At 37.2% G+C, this 15,051-nt stretch overlaps 1 protein-coding gene across 1 annotated transcript in view; it reads right to left on the reverse strand.

The window, feature by feature from the left end:
• Positions 1-15,051, reverse strand: part of GABRA4 (gamma-aminobutyric acid type A receptor subunit alpha4) — a 75,533-nt gene that overhangs the window by 47,185 nt on the left and 13,297 nt on the right. The window contains exons 3-7 of the mRNA XM_043871484.1: positions 13,393-13,460; positions 12,278-12,498; positions 12,034-12,116; positions 9,479-9,622; positions 7,888-8,040 (exon numbers count right to left, since the gene is read on the reverse strand). Coding sequence (XP_043727419.1) covers positions 7,888-8,040; positions 9,479-9,622; positions 12,034-12,116; positions 12,278-12,498; positions 13,393-13,460 — 669 coding nt within the window. The remainder of the gene's footprint in view (positions 1-7,887; positions 8,041-9,478; positions 9,623-12,033; positions 12,117-12,277; positions 12,499-13,392; positions 13,461-15,051) is intronic.

Consider the following 15,051-nt stretch of genomic DNA (forward strand, 5'->3'; position numbering starts at 1 on the left):
TCAGCTCTTCACCAATCCATTTTCTTTCTAATCCTTTCTGAATTGTCAGTTTTAAAACATGAGAAATTAGAACAACTGTGTAGCTTCTGAACTATGGATCTTTCAAAAATATTCCATAAACTATACAGAGGGAACAAGTTGAGAATTTGGTTGTATTCTCTTTTAAAAGAAAGGTTTGTGATATTTTTAACATTTTATAAGTTTAAAACAGACTTAAAATATGTTTATTCAATCAAATATATAAATACCTAAATGCCTATGAAAATGCAATATTGTGAATTTATTAGACTTTGTTTCAGAAAGAGACCTCAGGACTTTTAGGCCTCTATTTTATTTTATTTTTATTTTTAGGCTTCTATGTTAAATTTCAGGAAAATGTCACCATCCCCATGGTCATTGTGAGATAGTGAATAAACCCTAGATTAATTCTGAAAACTTCTAGCTGCAAAATTTAAATATAAATCAAAGTTTTTCTTCTTCTTCATAGCAAGTTAAATGGCCTATTAAGAATTCAAAACTGTTCTACAACTTTATTAGGTATATTTCCTCTAATAGTATAGAAATTATACTGAAAGAGCTTGAAAATAAAATATAAACAGTGCCATTTAAATAAGAATACTACTCAGAAATCAGAAAGTTTTACAGAGACCATAATGTAATCAAAAAGGAATCTGAAACTCAAATATAAACAACTTAAGATTATCCATGTTGCTTTGAACATTTTTTTGGTAATAGAACAATTTCTCCTGAGGATAAGCAGTAATGGTTTTTTCTCTCCTGCATTATGAGAAGAAATTCCATCATTAATGACAAGTAAGCAGAATATTAATGCAATTATCGAGCTGTGAATCCAACAATGACTTTCTGATTGTTAAGGAGGGTAGGTCACCAAGTTTATGAATATGTTCAACAATATATGGCTATGTGGCTGCTTTGCATTTCTTTTTTATTGTCTAGAGTACACTTGATTTACAAATTCGCAGAAAGGTCTTTCAGATATTATGGTTCCTATTTTAAGACTGTTGGCAAAATTAAGAAAGTAACTGGCATAAACAGTTGGCTGAGTGTTTGAAATTGCCATCCCTTTAGACATTAAGAAGTTTCTCTGTCTGGAGTTCAATTTTAAGAAAGAACTAGCATGACAGGAATGGGCTTTTTGCACCTGTGTCTAGTGAAGCAGTTGGTTAAATGGACACCAGCAGAACAGCAGACAGATGCTAACCTCTCAGATAAGAAGCCATGCTTCTTCTGCATCTGGGAAGACGGTACATCTGTTACCACATCTACCCCGAAAATACCTTAATAACCATGGAACTTTTTTGACAAGTTCAGATATTGATGCCAGGCCCTGTTTTTAGAATGCTGAATATGCACCATATTGGCTGGCCCAGGAGCTGGAAGAGGACATTTAAGAGTAGGCTAAGACTATACACAGGAGTGAATTTTGGGCCAGCCACTCCTAGAAAATGAACTAGCAATGATGTAGACATGCCAGCTGGCATTTACTCAGATTTCATGTTTTACTCTACTGGAATAACTAGAAAATTTAAGAGGCATACATCTTTAGAGATAGACCTTTCCAGAGAATTTGGCATACTCTACTTCTCATATTTACACTAATTTTTATTCATTTTTGTTTTTGCATGATCTTGAGTGACATCTCTTACTCAGCAAATTCTTTCTTGAGTAAAGAGAAAAATGAGAATTGGGACAGATAAATGCTAGCCCAGAATTATTTATTTTTTATTTGAATTTCATACGAAATAGACTGTTCACCACCCCCCCCCCCACCCCACATACTTAAAACTTAACTTCCTTAAGAAAGTACCGTCGAAAATCTCACAAATTAAATAGTTACTGTTCTGGCACATCTTAGGTCTTAGAAGACTTCATTATTGGGCATAATTTTCAATCCAAACCAGTCTCTTGGTGCCCGAGCACAATCAGAAGCAAATGGAAGAGTCCCCACAAAGTACGCAGAGCACACAGCCAGACAAACCCACCCAGCAGCTCCGAAGTCGTCTGCAAGCTCCCGGGTCCCCAGACAGCCTCCCCCACCCCCAGCCCCACCACATAAAGGCAGAGTGGCGGATGGACATGAGCGGGTTCTCAAAGTGAGGCAGAAATTGTTTTGGGTTTATCACTTCAATATATGATTTTATACAAGTTTCTTAACCTCTTTGTGTCTATATCCTTATCCATATAAAATTACTAATGCCTAACTTGGTGAGTTATTCTGAAGATTAAATAAGATGATCTCTATCAGTACATGGCAAATTTTATTATCATTATTATTAGTGTTACCAGTATCCTTACTGTATGATACATAATTTCCTTATGTTAGCTTATCTGGATAGGAAATATTGAATGGATACAGCTATAACCAACGCTCTCCCCCACACATACCACTGGGAATTTCTATTATTTGGGGACAAATGAGACAGAACAGTGGCTATGAGTTTGTAATCAACCAAGAAAGCATTCAAAGCTCATCAACCAATCACAATAACTATAAAATAAAGAGAACAGTCACATGGGATAGTATCAAGTAGCAAGTCTCAAAATGAGAGAGACAGCAGCTCGGACTGTCAGAATAGTATCCAAATAAACTCACCGAATCCTCACAGCGACCTCACACAGTAGTGACAACTCACCCTGCTGTAACACTTGGGGAAACAGGCAGAAATAACTCACTGAAGGCTCACAGCTAACAAACGGCAGACTTCAGGTTACAACCTAGGCCCTCTTGCTCCAGAGTCTGCACTTTTGACGTGGATGCCTCTTAATGAAAGGCATCACTAATGGGGCAATATTTTCTGCTGCAGAAATTATTTAGGAGCATAGGATAAAGATGGTAATACATGTGGAAGTGATTTTATTTTTATTTTCAATGATGATAGTTCCTGAAACATTAATATTATTTGTACAAGGGAAAGTTAAGGGACTTTGATCTGGTTCTCAGCCTCTAACTTTCTGCCCAGTCAGGCTGTCTTTATACATAATGTACACACCCAAGGTTAATTGAGTGTTCACTGCACTTAATGAGACAATGAACACCAAGCATTTAGCAAATGAATCTTTTGTCAGTAACACGGATGGACCTAGAGATCATCATACTGAGGGGAAGTAAACCAGACTGAGAAAGAAAACTATATATTAATAGGATATCACTTACATGTAGAATCTAAACACTGATAAAAATGAACTTATTTATAAAACAGAAACAGACACATAGACAGAAAAGAAACTTATGGTTACCAAAGGGGAAGAAGATGTGGGAGGAACAAATTAAGAGTTTGGGATTAACATGCAAACTACATACATAAAATAGATAAACAACAAGGGTTCACTGTATACTCAGTATTTTGTAATAATCTGTTAGGGAAAAGAATCTAAAAAATCATACATATATGTTTATAGATATGTCTACACATATATACTGAGTCACTGTGCTATATAACATAAACTAACACACTGTTGTAGTAATACTGTAAAGAGCAAGATTGCTTAGGAACCTGGAATGTCAGGCCCGTGAATCAAGGGAAACTGGACGTGGTCAAACAGGAGATGGCAGAGTGAACGTCAACATTCTAGGAATCAGTGAACTAAGATGGACTAGAATGGGTGAATTTAACACAGATGACCATTATATCTATTACTGTGGGCAGGAATCCCTTAGAAGAAATGGAGAAGCCATCAAGGTCAACAAAAGAGTCCAAAATGCAGTACTGGGATGCAATCTCAAAAATGACAGAATGATCTCTGTTCATTTCCAAGGCAAACCATTCAACATCACAATAATCCAAGTCTATGCCCCAACCAGTAACACTGAAGAAGCTGAAGTTGAACAGTTCTATGAAGACCTACAAGAGCTTCTAGACTAACACCCCAAAAAGATGTCCTTTTCATTATAGGGGACTGGAATGCAAAAGCAGGAAGTCAAGAAACACCTGGAGTAACAGGCAAATTTGGCCTTGGAATACAAAATGAAGCAGGACAAAAGCTAATAGAGTTCTGCCAAGAGAACGCACTATTCATAGCAAACACCCTCTTCCAACAACACAAGAGAAGACTCTACACATGGGCATCACCAGATGGTTGACACCGAAATCAGATTGATTATATTATTTGCAGGCAAACATGGAGAAGCTCTACACAGTCAGCAAAACAAGACCAGGAGCTGACTGGCTCAGATCATGAACTCCTTATTGCCAAATTCAGACTTAAATTGAAGAAAGTGGAGAAAACCACTAGATCACTCAGGTATGACCTAAATCAAATCCCTTATGACTATACAGTGGAAGTTAGAAATAGATTAAGGGACTAGATCTGACAGAGTGCCTGATGAATTATGGATGGAGGTTCATGAAATTGTACAAGAGATAGGAACCAAGACCATCCCCAAGATAAAGAAATACAAAAAAGCAAAATGGCTGTCTGAGGAGGCCTTACAAATAGCTGCAAAAAGAAGAGAAGCGAAAAGCAAAAGAGAAAAGGAAAGATATTCCCATTTGAATGCAGAGTTCCAAAGAATAGCAAGGAGAGATAAGAAAGCCTTCTTCAGCGATCAATGCAAAGAAATAGAGGAAAACAACAGAATGGGAAAGACTGGAGATCTCTTCAAGAAAATTCGAGATACCAAGGGAACATTCATGCAAAGATGGGCTCAATAAAGGACAGAAATGGTATGGACCTAACAGAAGCAGAAGATATTAAGAAGAGGTGGCAAGAATACACAGAAGAACTGTATAGAAAAGATCCTCAAGACCCAGATAATCACGTTGGTGTGATCACTCACACTCACCTAGAGCCAGACATCCTGGAATGTGAAGTCAAGTGGGCCTTAGGAAGCATCACTACAAACAAAGCTAGTGGAGGTGATGGAATTCCAGGTGAGCTATTTCAAATCCTAAAAGATGATGCTGTGAAAGTGCTGCACTCAATATGCCAGAAAATTTGGAAAACTCAGCAGTGACCACAGGACTGGAAAAGGTCAGTTTTCATTCCAATCCCAAAGAAAGGCAATGCCAAAGAATGCTCAAACTACCCCACAATTGCACTCATCTCACACGCTACTAAAGTAATGATCAAAATTCTCCAAGCCAGGCTTCAGCAATACGTGAACTTCCAGATGTTCAAGCTGGTTTCAGAAAAGGCAGAGGAACCAGAGATCAAATTGGTAACATCCACTGGATCACTGAAAAAGCAAGAGAGTTCCAGAAAAACACCTATTTCTGCTTTACTGACTATGCCAAAGCCTTTGACTGTGTGGATCACAATAAACTGTGGAAAATTCAGAAAGAGATGGGAATACCAGACCACCTGACCTGCCTCTTGAGAAATCTGTATGCAGGTCAGGAAGCAACAGTTAGAACTGGACATGGAAGAACAGACTGGTTCCAAATAGGAAAAGGAGTACGTCAAGGCTGTATATTGTCACCCTGCTTATTTAACTTATATGCAAAGTACATCAGGAGAAATGCTGGACTGAAATCAAGATTGCTGGGAGAAATATCAATAACCTCAGATATGCAGATGACACCACCCTTATGGCAGAAAGTGAAGAAGAACTAAAGAGCCTCTTGATGGAAGTGAAAGAGGAGAGTCAAAAAGTTAGTTTCAATCTCAACATTCAGAAAACTAAGATCATGGCATCCGGTCCCATTACTTCATGGCAAATAGATGGGGAAACAGTGTCAGACTTTATTTTTTTGGGCTCCAAAATCACTGCAGATGGTGATTGCAGCCATGAAATAAAAAGACACTTACTCCTTGGAAGGAAAGTTATGACCAACCTAGACAGCATATTAAAAAGCAGAGACATTACTTTGTCAACAAAGGTCCATCTAGTCAAAGCTATGATTTTCCCAGTAGTCATGTATGGATGTGAAAGTTGAACTATAAAGAAAGCTGAGTACCGAAGAGCTGATGCTTTTGAGCTGTGGTGTTGGAGAAGACCCTTGCGAGTCCCTTGGACTGCAAGGAGATCCAACCAGTCCATCCTAAAGGAGATCAGTCCTGGGTGTTCATTGGAAGAACTGATGCTGAAGCTGAAACTCCAATACTTTGGCCACCTCATGGGAAGAGCTGACTCATTGGAAAAGACCCTGATGCTGGGAGGGATTGGGGGTAGGAGGAGAAGGGGACGAAAGAGGATGAGATGGCTGGATGGCATCACCGACTCAATGGACATGAGTTTGGGTAAACTCCGGGAGTTGGTGATGGACAGGGAGGCCTGGCGTGCTGTGGTTCACGGGATCGCAAAGAGTCAAACATGACTGAGTGATTGAACTGAACTGAACACAATGTTGCAATCAACTGTACTTCAATTAAGAAAAAAGAATTTTGCAGAGTGTAGGACATTACATAATAGAAAGATGCATGTTTTCTTTTAAAAACAGTTAATAATCAAGGCAACAAAGTCAAAACAAAATTAATCCCCCCAGTATAATAGAGCATGTGGGAGTAACAAGTATGGCTAAGTGTACCATACGCCCTGTAATGAGTATCACACATTATGCTAAATCCTCACTAGTCTCGGAAGGAGAGACGTGTTATCACAATTTTATGGATGGAGAAATTAAGTGGCAGATGTGGGTTTTAAACCCTGACCTACTGGAAAATAAACTTGAATGTGTTGTTTTCTCTCTTTCATTTCCCATCTATTTTCAATAGCTAAATTTTTTCAACACTTGCAATGTGCAGTTATTCTTTAATTGAACCCTCGCAATGCTATGAAGTAGACAGTCCCACTACACCTGCTCAGTGACTTCTTGGGGTCACTCTGCCCAGAGCACTAACCCACCTCTAAGAGTTTCCCCAGTAGGATCCCAAAGCCTTCTTGAGTAAACCTAAGATTAAAGCAGTGGGGGTGTCCGTGGACTATGTCCCCACATTCAGACACTAAGATGGCCCTCATCAGAAAGTCTCTAAATGGATCGGGGTGGGATGAGAGGTTCCCACTCTCTTCAGTTCCTTCTTATCAGCATTCTTTCAGCTTTTATGTGATGAGGGGTATTATATCATGGCTTCAATCTGACTTTCTACCAAAGAGAAAAAAGCAATGGGAAGCTGGCCTCTGTCATGGGGACTATACCTCCATTCCAGAGCAATTCTGATCATTTTCATTCTTGTCCTACAACTGAATGCCTTTTCCACTCACAATCAATAGAAAAAAAAAATAGAGAGATATTAAATTAAATATCATTATAACTAATTGTAATATTTAAAAGCATGGCTGATATGCAAAGGCTTATTAACAGCTAAAAAAATTAAAACTCATGTGTTCTGGATTTGATACATTGACAAATGATACATAGGAAGCCAGTATATAAACAAAAAGAAAAAATGTGGCATATTCAGAAAATAAGGTGTAGATAGACTACAACAATGAGTTAATAAACTAAGCATATAATACTTTAAATTCAATGCATTTAAACCTTTTGTTCCTCTTCATTAAAAGGCAAATATTTCTAAGGCTTTCATATTCATTCATCCATGACTTTTGTTTTATTTTAAGCTCCCAGTGCATTTCATTTTAACACCTGGACATGATTTTAATTCAATTACACAGCATTAAGCTAGGCACCCAAGAATATCACCCACAGTGAAATTATATTCAGATTCACACTTGGTCTTCACCTGCCAGTTCACAATAAAGGCAATCTGATGGGGACCTAAACGAAAGGATGGACTGCACTTATCCTCTCAAGCTTTATTACTTGGTATTAGCTGATAAAAATGAAATCTTACGTGACTCTTTACTTAGCACAGCCAGATATATTACAGTTTAATATTTTCTCAGAGATGATATCTAAAGGCTAGTCCCATGAATCACAATCAAAATGTAAGGTGGACAAAAATAACCAAGAAATGAATTATAATTACCAAATACAGTCCTAGCTGGAACTGATTCCTTATTTATCCAGAATGAAACTTGAGAAAGAATTACTGTCATAATACAGGGAATGTATGTTTGAATCATAAAGTAACCCATCTTCCGTCTGAGGTGAAAGTAAACCGTCATGACAATATATTCACCTGTGAACGAAGCATGAGGAAAATTGTTATATTAATAGGTTCTGTGAGCAAATATTCAATGGCTTTATAATCATATTTCAAAATAACAAACAGTATTCTAGGCAAAGAAAGTATCTCCTCTGCATGACAGCACAGGCATTGAGAAGTGTGAAGTTCCCAACGAGGGTAAAACAATACTGAGCATCATTACACAGAAGGATATTTCTGTTGCTACATCGTGATTAAGCAATTTAGTAAGCTGGGCTATAATTTTATAAAAATCCTTGCAGTGCTTTCTATTTTAAAGATCTAACACTGCAAAAGCAATTAGACTTCATTTTCAGCATTTTTAAGAGCAGAATTTAGAGTTAGCTTTTATGGAAAATCGCTAGGAAAAAAACATGAAAATACACACACCTGTATGAAAATATAAAGCCTCATTTTAGAAAGAACTGTAATACACAGCTATACATTATATATACATATATTCTTAGAGAAAGGTTGCCTTACTGTCTTAGTTTCAGGAAAAAACTTTCTTTCTAAATGTGATATATGTGAAAAAAAATATAAAGAAACACGTTTAGACCCATCCATAACATCCCTGAGTTCAGGTATGTTTTATTAGCATTTAGACAAAAACCTGAAAAAGATAGTAAGTAAATATATCATAAGATTTCTGGTGGCTCTTGATAATATTTTTAATATTACATCTGAAAGTAACACATTAAGAAAGTAACTCAGGAAGCAGTAGTCTTATCCTCAGACTGAAGACTCAAATCTTCCCAAAACATATTTTTAATACCACTTACAGGCTGGAAAATAAATGTTTTCAAAAAATATTTTCCTGGGGATACATATACATAAGGAATAGTTTAATAACAAGCAATAATCAGCTATTTTTCTCCCATTGAATGTGACAAAAACTAAGTCCTATGATTCTTTCCATTCACATCCCCAAAACAAATACAGACCAAGAATCCTCAATAATAACCATTCATCTACTCACATGACAGCTTTAATATATGCCCGTAACATATTTTATAATTAAATTTTATATTTTGCCTTTATTTTTGAAAAGAAGATAGAGTAGCACCACAAAAATTGGGCAAGATGAAGAAAACAGATTTGGGGAAAGCACTGAAGAACAGAGAAAATTCAGTGTTCAAAAAATCAATGATCAGATTTCCTACCTGCGAATTCTGTTGAAAATAGTTTTGATATATTTGACAATTGACTTTTTTTCTGAAAAAGAAAACCAGTTCATTTCTTGCATCTCACCAACTCAGAATTTATTTTAAACTAAAACAAGATTTAAATATAAATAAAGAGAATTCTCAACTGTGAGCTATGCATCAACTCTATTTCTGGAAACTTTTAGCTGGACCCTGAAAACACAAGATATTTCAATGAAGCAGCTAGTGCCAGGTTGCATATTGGTTTAAATTATTGAATGTCTTACCCGTGATGGATTTGATAGTTTCACTTGATACGGTTTGCCCAATCAAGTCATATTGAACTAAGCTGGAAGACTCCTTTGGAACTTCTACTGATTTCTCAGGACCTTTTGTCCAGGTATAAATCATCTCACTCTTCGGATAGGCATCTGGAGGACAGCAGAGAAGGTGGTTAGGATCAGGGCACCTTTTCCCTCAGCAATGACGGTCAATGATTAAGAGCATTACACATGTTCAAGAAAGATGGAATAAATGAAAACAAGTATCATTATGACTTATTCAAACATGTTTAAGATTGAGAAAACTGTAGAGATAAAATAAGCAGTCTTGCAACTGGGCATATCTCTCATTTTTATGCCAAAGGTTTACAGGAGGAGAGACTAAAACTAAGGCAACTAAAATGCGATCTATGCATCAGTGCCCTTGGATACGTTTCCACACTAATAGGATAAACAAGTGAAAAGGAGAAATAATAACCCCCACCCAAAGTACTGTCCAACTGCTATTCCTTTCCCTTCTAACTCACTTCTAATACCTGACTGATACTGACATCTTCCTTCCTCACGCAGCTCTCTCAAATACCAGATGCTCCTATAATAATATGACAACGAAAACAAAAAGCAAATCCGACTTTGGAAGTGCTCTCCATGGGTCACCTATTCCAGACTCTGCCTCTGGGCAATATCCATGCTGTTTGGGAACCATTCTGCGGGTGACAACTGGCTATGCAGTTTGTAGAGCTCTCCAGGGAACGTACTTACACAACCAATTCCACTACCTTTAAACTCTCACAATCAGAACATTTTCCCTTCCATCTTCAGCAAATCCCTCCCAGCGGCAATTCAAGCCCATTTTCTATTATTTGGTGATCAGTGCACATGCAGACCAGCTGCCTGCTTACCAGCCTCCCCAGAACAGACAGCTTGGCTCACACACAAATGAGTTCAAAAGAACCAGGATGAATTGTGTGCTGCCCTCTGCAAAGCTTCCTAAAATGGCCAGAGCACAGTAGGCCCTCAGTGAAAATGTCTAATTCTACGAAAGGGGTTGGTACGTAGGAAGACCATCTCTACAAAAGACTTTGCAAAACGAGCTATAAGGCTTGCATTGTCATTTAGTGGTGTGCAATCAGGTCTAAAGGTTTATCTTCTGAAGTATATTCATGCTTAAACCATGCATTTAAAGTCTCAGAATGCTATGACCCTGTCCACGATATTTTAAGTCAGGTATCCTTTCTGTCCGCGTATTTTTCTGTTTTTATCTTTTCTCATCAAATCACTGGTTGGAGAGCAAAGGACTCACTCTAGTTTCAAGTTAACCCAACTTGAATGTTGTGATTACTGAGGGTTATAAAAAGAATGGTGACTGCCAAGCCTCATTAAGTTAAGCAATAAGCAATAATAACAGCAGGCGACAGTTTCACAATCATTGTGACTGGGAATCTGAAGCAATAGTAAAAGTCAGCATCTATTTTTGGTAGATTCTGATTGAGTCAAATACTTGAGGCAGACGTGAGAAGAGGCAAGCACATTTTGCTGCCGTCTCTGAGAGGGGAGCTTGGGTGAAAGAGACTCCTATTCTGTCCTACCCATTCATTTCATCCTTTTGCCTTAACGACCACAAAGTATCCCAAATCCATGCCTTACACCTCCTCTAATCTAGTCTAAGTCACCACCATCCGTCTATTAAGACACACAGCCTCCAGCTCTTCTGTTTCTACAGTCCATTCTCCCCAGAATGAACAGAAAGCGTGATCTTACTGGGGCTAGAAGTGAAAACTATTTGTACTATAATAATTTAAATTTCACTCCAGAAAGCTCTAATCTAGGTAAAGTCCTTTCTCAACTACCCTTAGTAAAACCTTCCAAAGGCATCCAACAGCACTGAGAGTAATACCCAAGCTGACTGATGTAGCCCACAAGGTACTATCCTGTCGTGTTCTGCCCACGTATCAGACCATCCCTCCTAAGGGGTGTCGGTCACGCTTCAGCCATGTTCATACTAGGCGTGCCGCTTATGTTATTCTACCCCATGTCATGTCAGGAAGCCCTGAACGTTCTTTTGCTTTTTTCAAGTCTGCCATAAAGGTTTCTGCTTGTAACAGAAGCTGTTAAATTTAAAAAATGAAAAAAAGCATTCACTCCTTCCCTGATACACCACCATCCAAGGCGTTCTGCTGCTGCCGCCGCCGGGTCACTTAGTCGTGTCCGACTCTGTGCGACCCCAGGCTCTGCTGTCCCCGGGATTCTCCAGGCAAGAACACTGTGTGGGCCCTGAGTTTCACCACTGATCACCAACCTATTAACTATGCCTCGATCTACCTAGGCTTTCTAGGCAGCAAATAGAAATAACTTTTGCTTCTGGTGAGGGAAAAGGGGTTGTTTTTACCTCTTAATTTAAATATATTAGGTAATAAACTGTCTCCTAAAAGTCAAACCTCGACAAGTCATTGTCATGGACAATGATTTAAATGTTAGACTATGGAAAATCATGAACATACGAAAACATCAGCTTGCATGAGGTAATCATAAATCCTAACCACAATCTGATTGTAACTTACAACTCCCAAATTTCAAAGGGCAGGCATGGCCATCCATGGGGAAGTCCACCAATCTCATGGGACATTCTGCACTTATGGTGAGTCTATGATCGAAAAAAGGCAATTAAATAAAATCAGAACTTTAAAAAAAATAATTTTATAGATTCCTCAATGAGTGGGAAGGAAGAAAGGAAGGAAAAAACAAAGACAGGAAGGAAGGAAGGGAAGAAAGAAAAAACAGTTAAAAAATTTAAAAAATGACTACCTCATTGTGTATAAAATTGTGCCATTTCTCATAATTCTAAAAAGCTTATTTGGAGCTGTCATATTATGTGAGACAGATTTCTTTCCATTCCTGAAGAAAGTATCAGGAGTCCATACTTTTGTTACCATCATATTGTTCAATCTCAAAATTTCGATGGGGCCATCATATTTTAGTCTTTTGTCAATCCATGTCTGTCTGAAGAACACATCCATTGTGTATTCCTAGGGAAGTTAGTTTGTGATATATTCAATCACAGATGATTACACATAAATATGCAGAAAAATGCATTAAATTCTAGATTTGCCCTCAGAAAAGACTACCCCAGATAAAAACAAATAGGAGCAAAAGGAGTGTCAGCAATTAAAGCATATTATGTCCATCTGATATGTTAATCTTTTACATTTGTTAGATAAATAAATTATCATACATATTAATCATTCAAGAATAGTTACTCTAATTTAATAAAACTGCCAGCCACCAGGTAATTACAGTTGTACTTTGTTTTAAATCAAGTGGCAAAATTAGTTAATGTGTAACAAATAACATTGCATAATTAATCATAAAATTGTAGGCATCTCTTTAAGACAAAGTATGTAAAAGAGAAATCTTATATCCACAGAATTTATTTACGTTCACCTAGGGTCATTTATTTGACCAGGAAACTGAAAATATTTAATATTAGAAAGAAAAACTGAATTTATCCTGACCAGGGCTTGATGTTCTATGGAAGTTCTACGGGAGGAGAGGTGGTGAGCAAGTGGGCCAACAAGGAATTCTAAATGCAATTAGGACTACAATATAGTTTCATACCAAAACTAATGACACTCTCTAATTTTCTCCTCCTCAATAATTTTCTAAGGGAAAAAATATTACATACAACATTGTATTGTGGGGAAAGAACGTTCTTTTCTTTGTTGAGAATGACTCCAAACCAGAAAAAAACCTCAAATATTACAGCTGAAATGCAAATTAAAATGTCTCACTTTTTAAAACTTTTTAGGCTGTTCTTTCACTTTGTAGCTCTGTGCAATCGATTATAAGATAAATGTTAATTGCCCTCTTATGCATGTTTTCTCCAAACCTCAAAAAGTACATTTAATTTCCCAAATACCTACCATTTCAACATCAGAAACAGGTCCAAAGCTAGTGACATATATGTCAGTTTTCACTTCTGTAACAGGACCTAGTAGGCATGAATTAAACAAGTGTGAAAAGATAATTACCAATCCTACAGGCAAGGAGGGTTTGATAATTAAAAAGTAAAGACAGATAAATCATGGTTTTATAAGCATCTTATGTTTTCAGTGAGATTATGCATCTCTCCAAAAAATGTAGACAAAAGACCAACAAAACCAGAAAGCAATATTTACTTACAGGCAAAAAGAAACCCCAAGTACTTACTGCGAATCTTAGCTCTTCAAAGATACATCACCCCCGGGCACTGTTACAACAGGCAGTGTAGGGAACAAAAGCTTTTAGCCTTTGTGATTTTTTTTATAGCCCAACATCTGATTGGCTTTTAGTAAAGAAGTGAGCTGTTAAAAAGAGGGAACTTAACCACAAGAGTGAAGTAGAGGAAAACCATAATGGCTGTAAGGAACACATCTTCAGTGAGTTGAGGATATTGGTAAATAAACACAAAAATGATTCAGGTCACTGTTAACAATTGGAAGATCATCTACTGGTAATTAGGATCAAAGACAAGCTCTCCTAAAAGTCAAACCCATGTATGTTCTGCCATCTACTTGCTGTGTGGTCTTGGGCAAGTTACTTAACTCCTCAAGGGCAGCAACCTTACCTATCAGATAAGACTATTGATGGGGACCAGATGAAATTTCTCCTAAGAGACCCTGAACACAGTTACACTTTCATGAAAGTATTTATCAAGTATTAGCTTTTCTTTGCTATTGAGATTCTTTCCTACATCTAAATAAGACTTTCAGGAACAAGTGTACGGGTGTGTTTGGCAGAAGCAAAAACATGGGAGCATCACGGCAACAGGGCTGACACAGATTTCAGACAGAGGAAACTGCGGCGATCCAGGTTTAGCATGCTGCTTAAAATAGGAAATTCTGGAGTTCAAATTCAGCGCTAGTAGTTTCTAATTGCATGATCTTGGTCAAGTCATATATCATCAGATACAGAGGAGGTTTTAATGGTTATTAGCTGAAATAAGACATGTAAATCACTTGTCCCAGTCTCCAGAACATAACATGCTCAATAATGATAGTAATTATTATTGTACATAGTAGCAATTTTAATTACTAATAAAAAGTTTAAATTGTTACACTCTTGAACATCATTTCTTATATGATGGTTTATAACACTGGATGGCCAGGGGCTACCTATTCCATACTGGAAAGAACAACATCCGTTATCAAGATGGACTGTTTCTCTTGAATACTGGGTAGGCAATTGGACTTCCACCAAAAAGGACACAGAGCAGTTGGAATAACTTTATGCCCTAGGTCTAAAGTTATCCTCATAAAACAGATGAGAGTATTTCTCCCTCTACATGGTGAAGATTGAACCACAGAAAGAAAAGTAGTCTGAAGGAGAAAGAAAATTCTTTTTTGAATAAGTATCCTAAGAAAAATATATCCTTTGGAAGTACAGTGAGAGAAAAAGCATAAATCTGGCTGATCTGCCATGAGTTTTCATTTTTTAAAAATAACATTTTCTAAAATGTTTAAAATTTTTTTCATTTTTAAAAAAATAACCAAAAAACAGAGAGACTAAGTGTGAGAAGTTGACTGAATTTTTATTTGAATGAG

Source organism: Cervus elaphus, chromosome 17 (genome assembly GCF_910594005.1).
Source record: "Cervus elaphus chromosome 17, mCerEla1.1, whole genome shotgun sequence".
NCBI classification, from domain to species: Eukaryota; Metazoa; Chordata; class Mammalia; order Artiodactyla; family Cervidae; genus Cervus; species Cervus elaphus.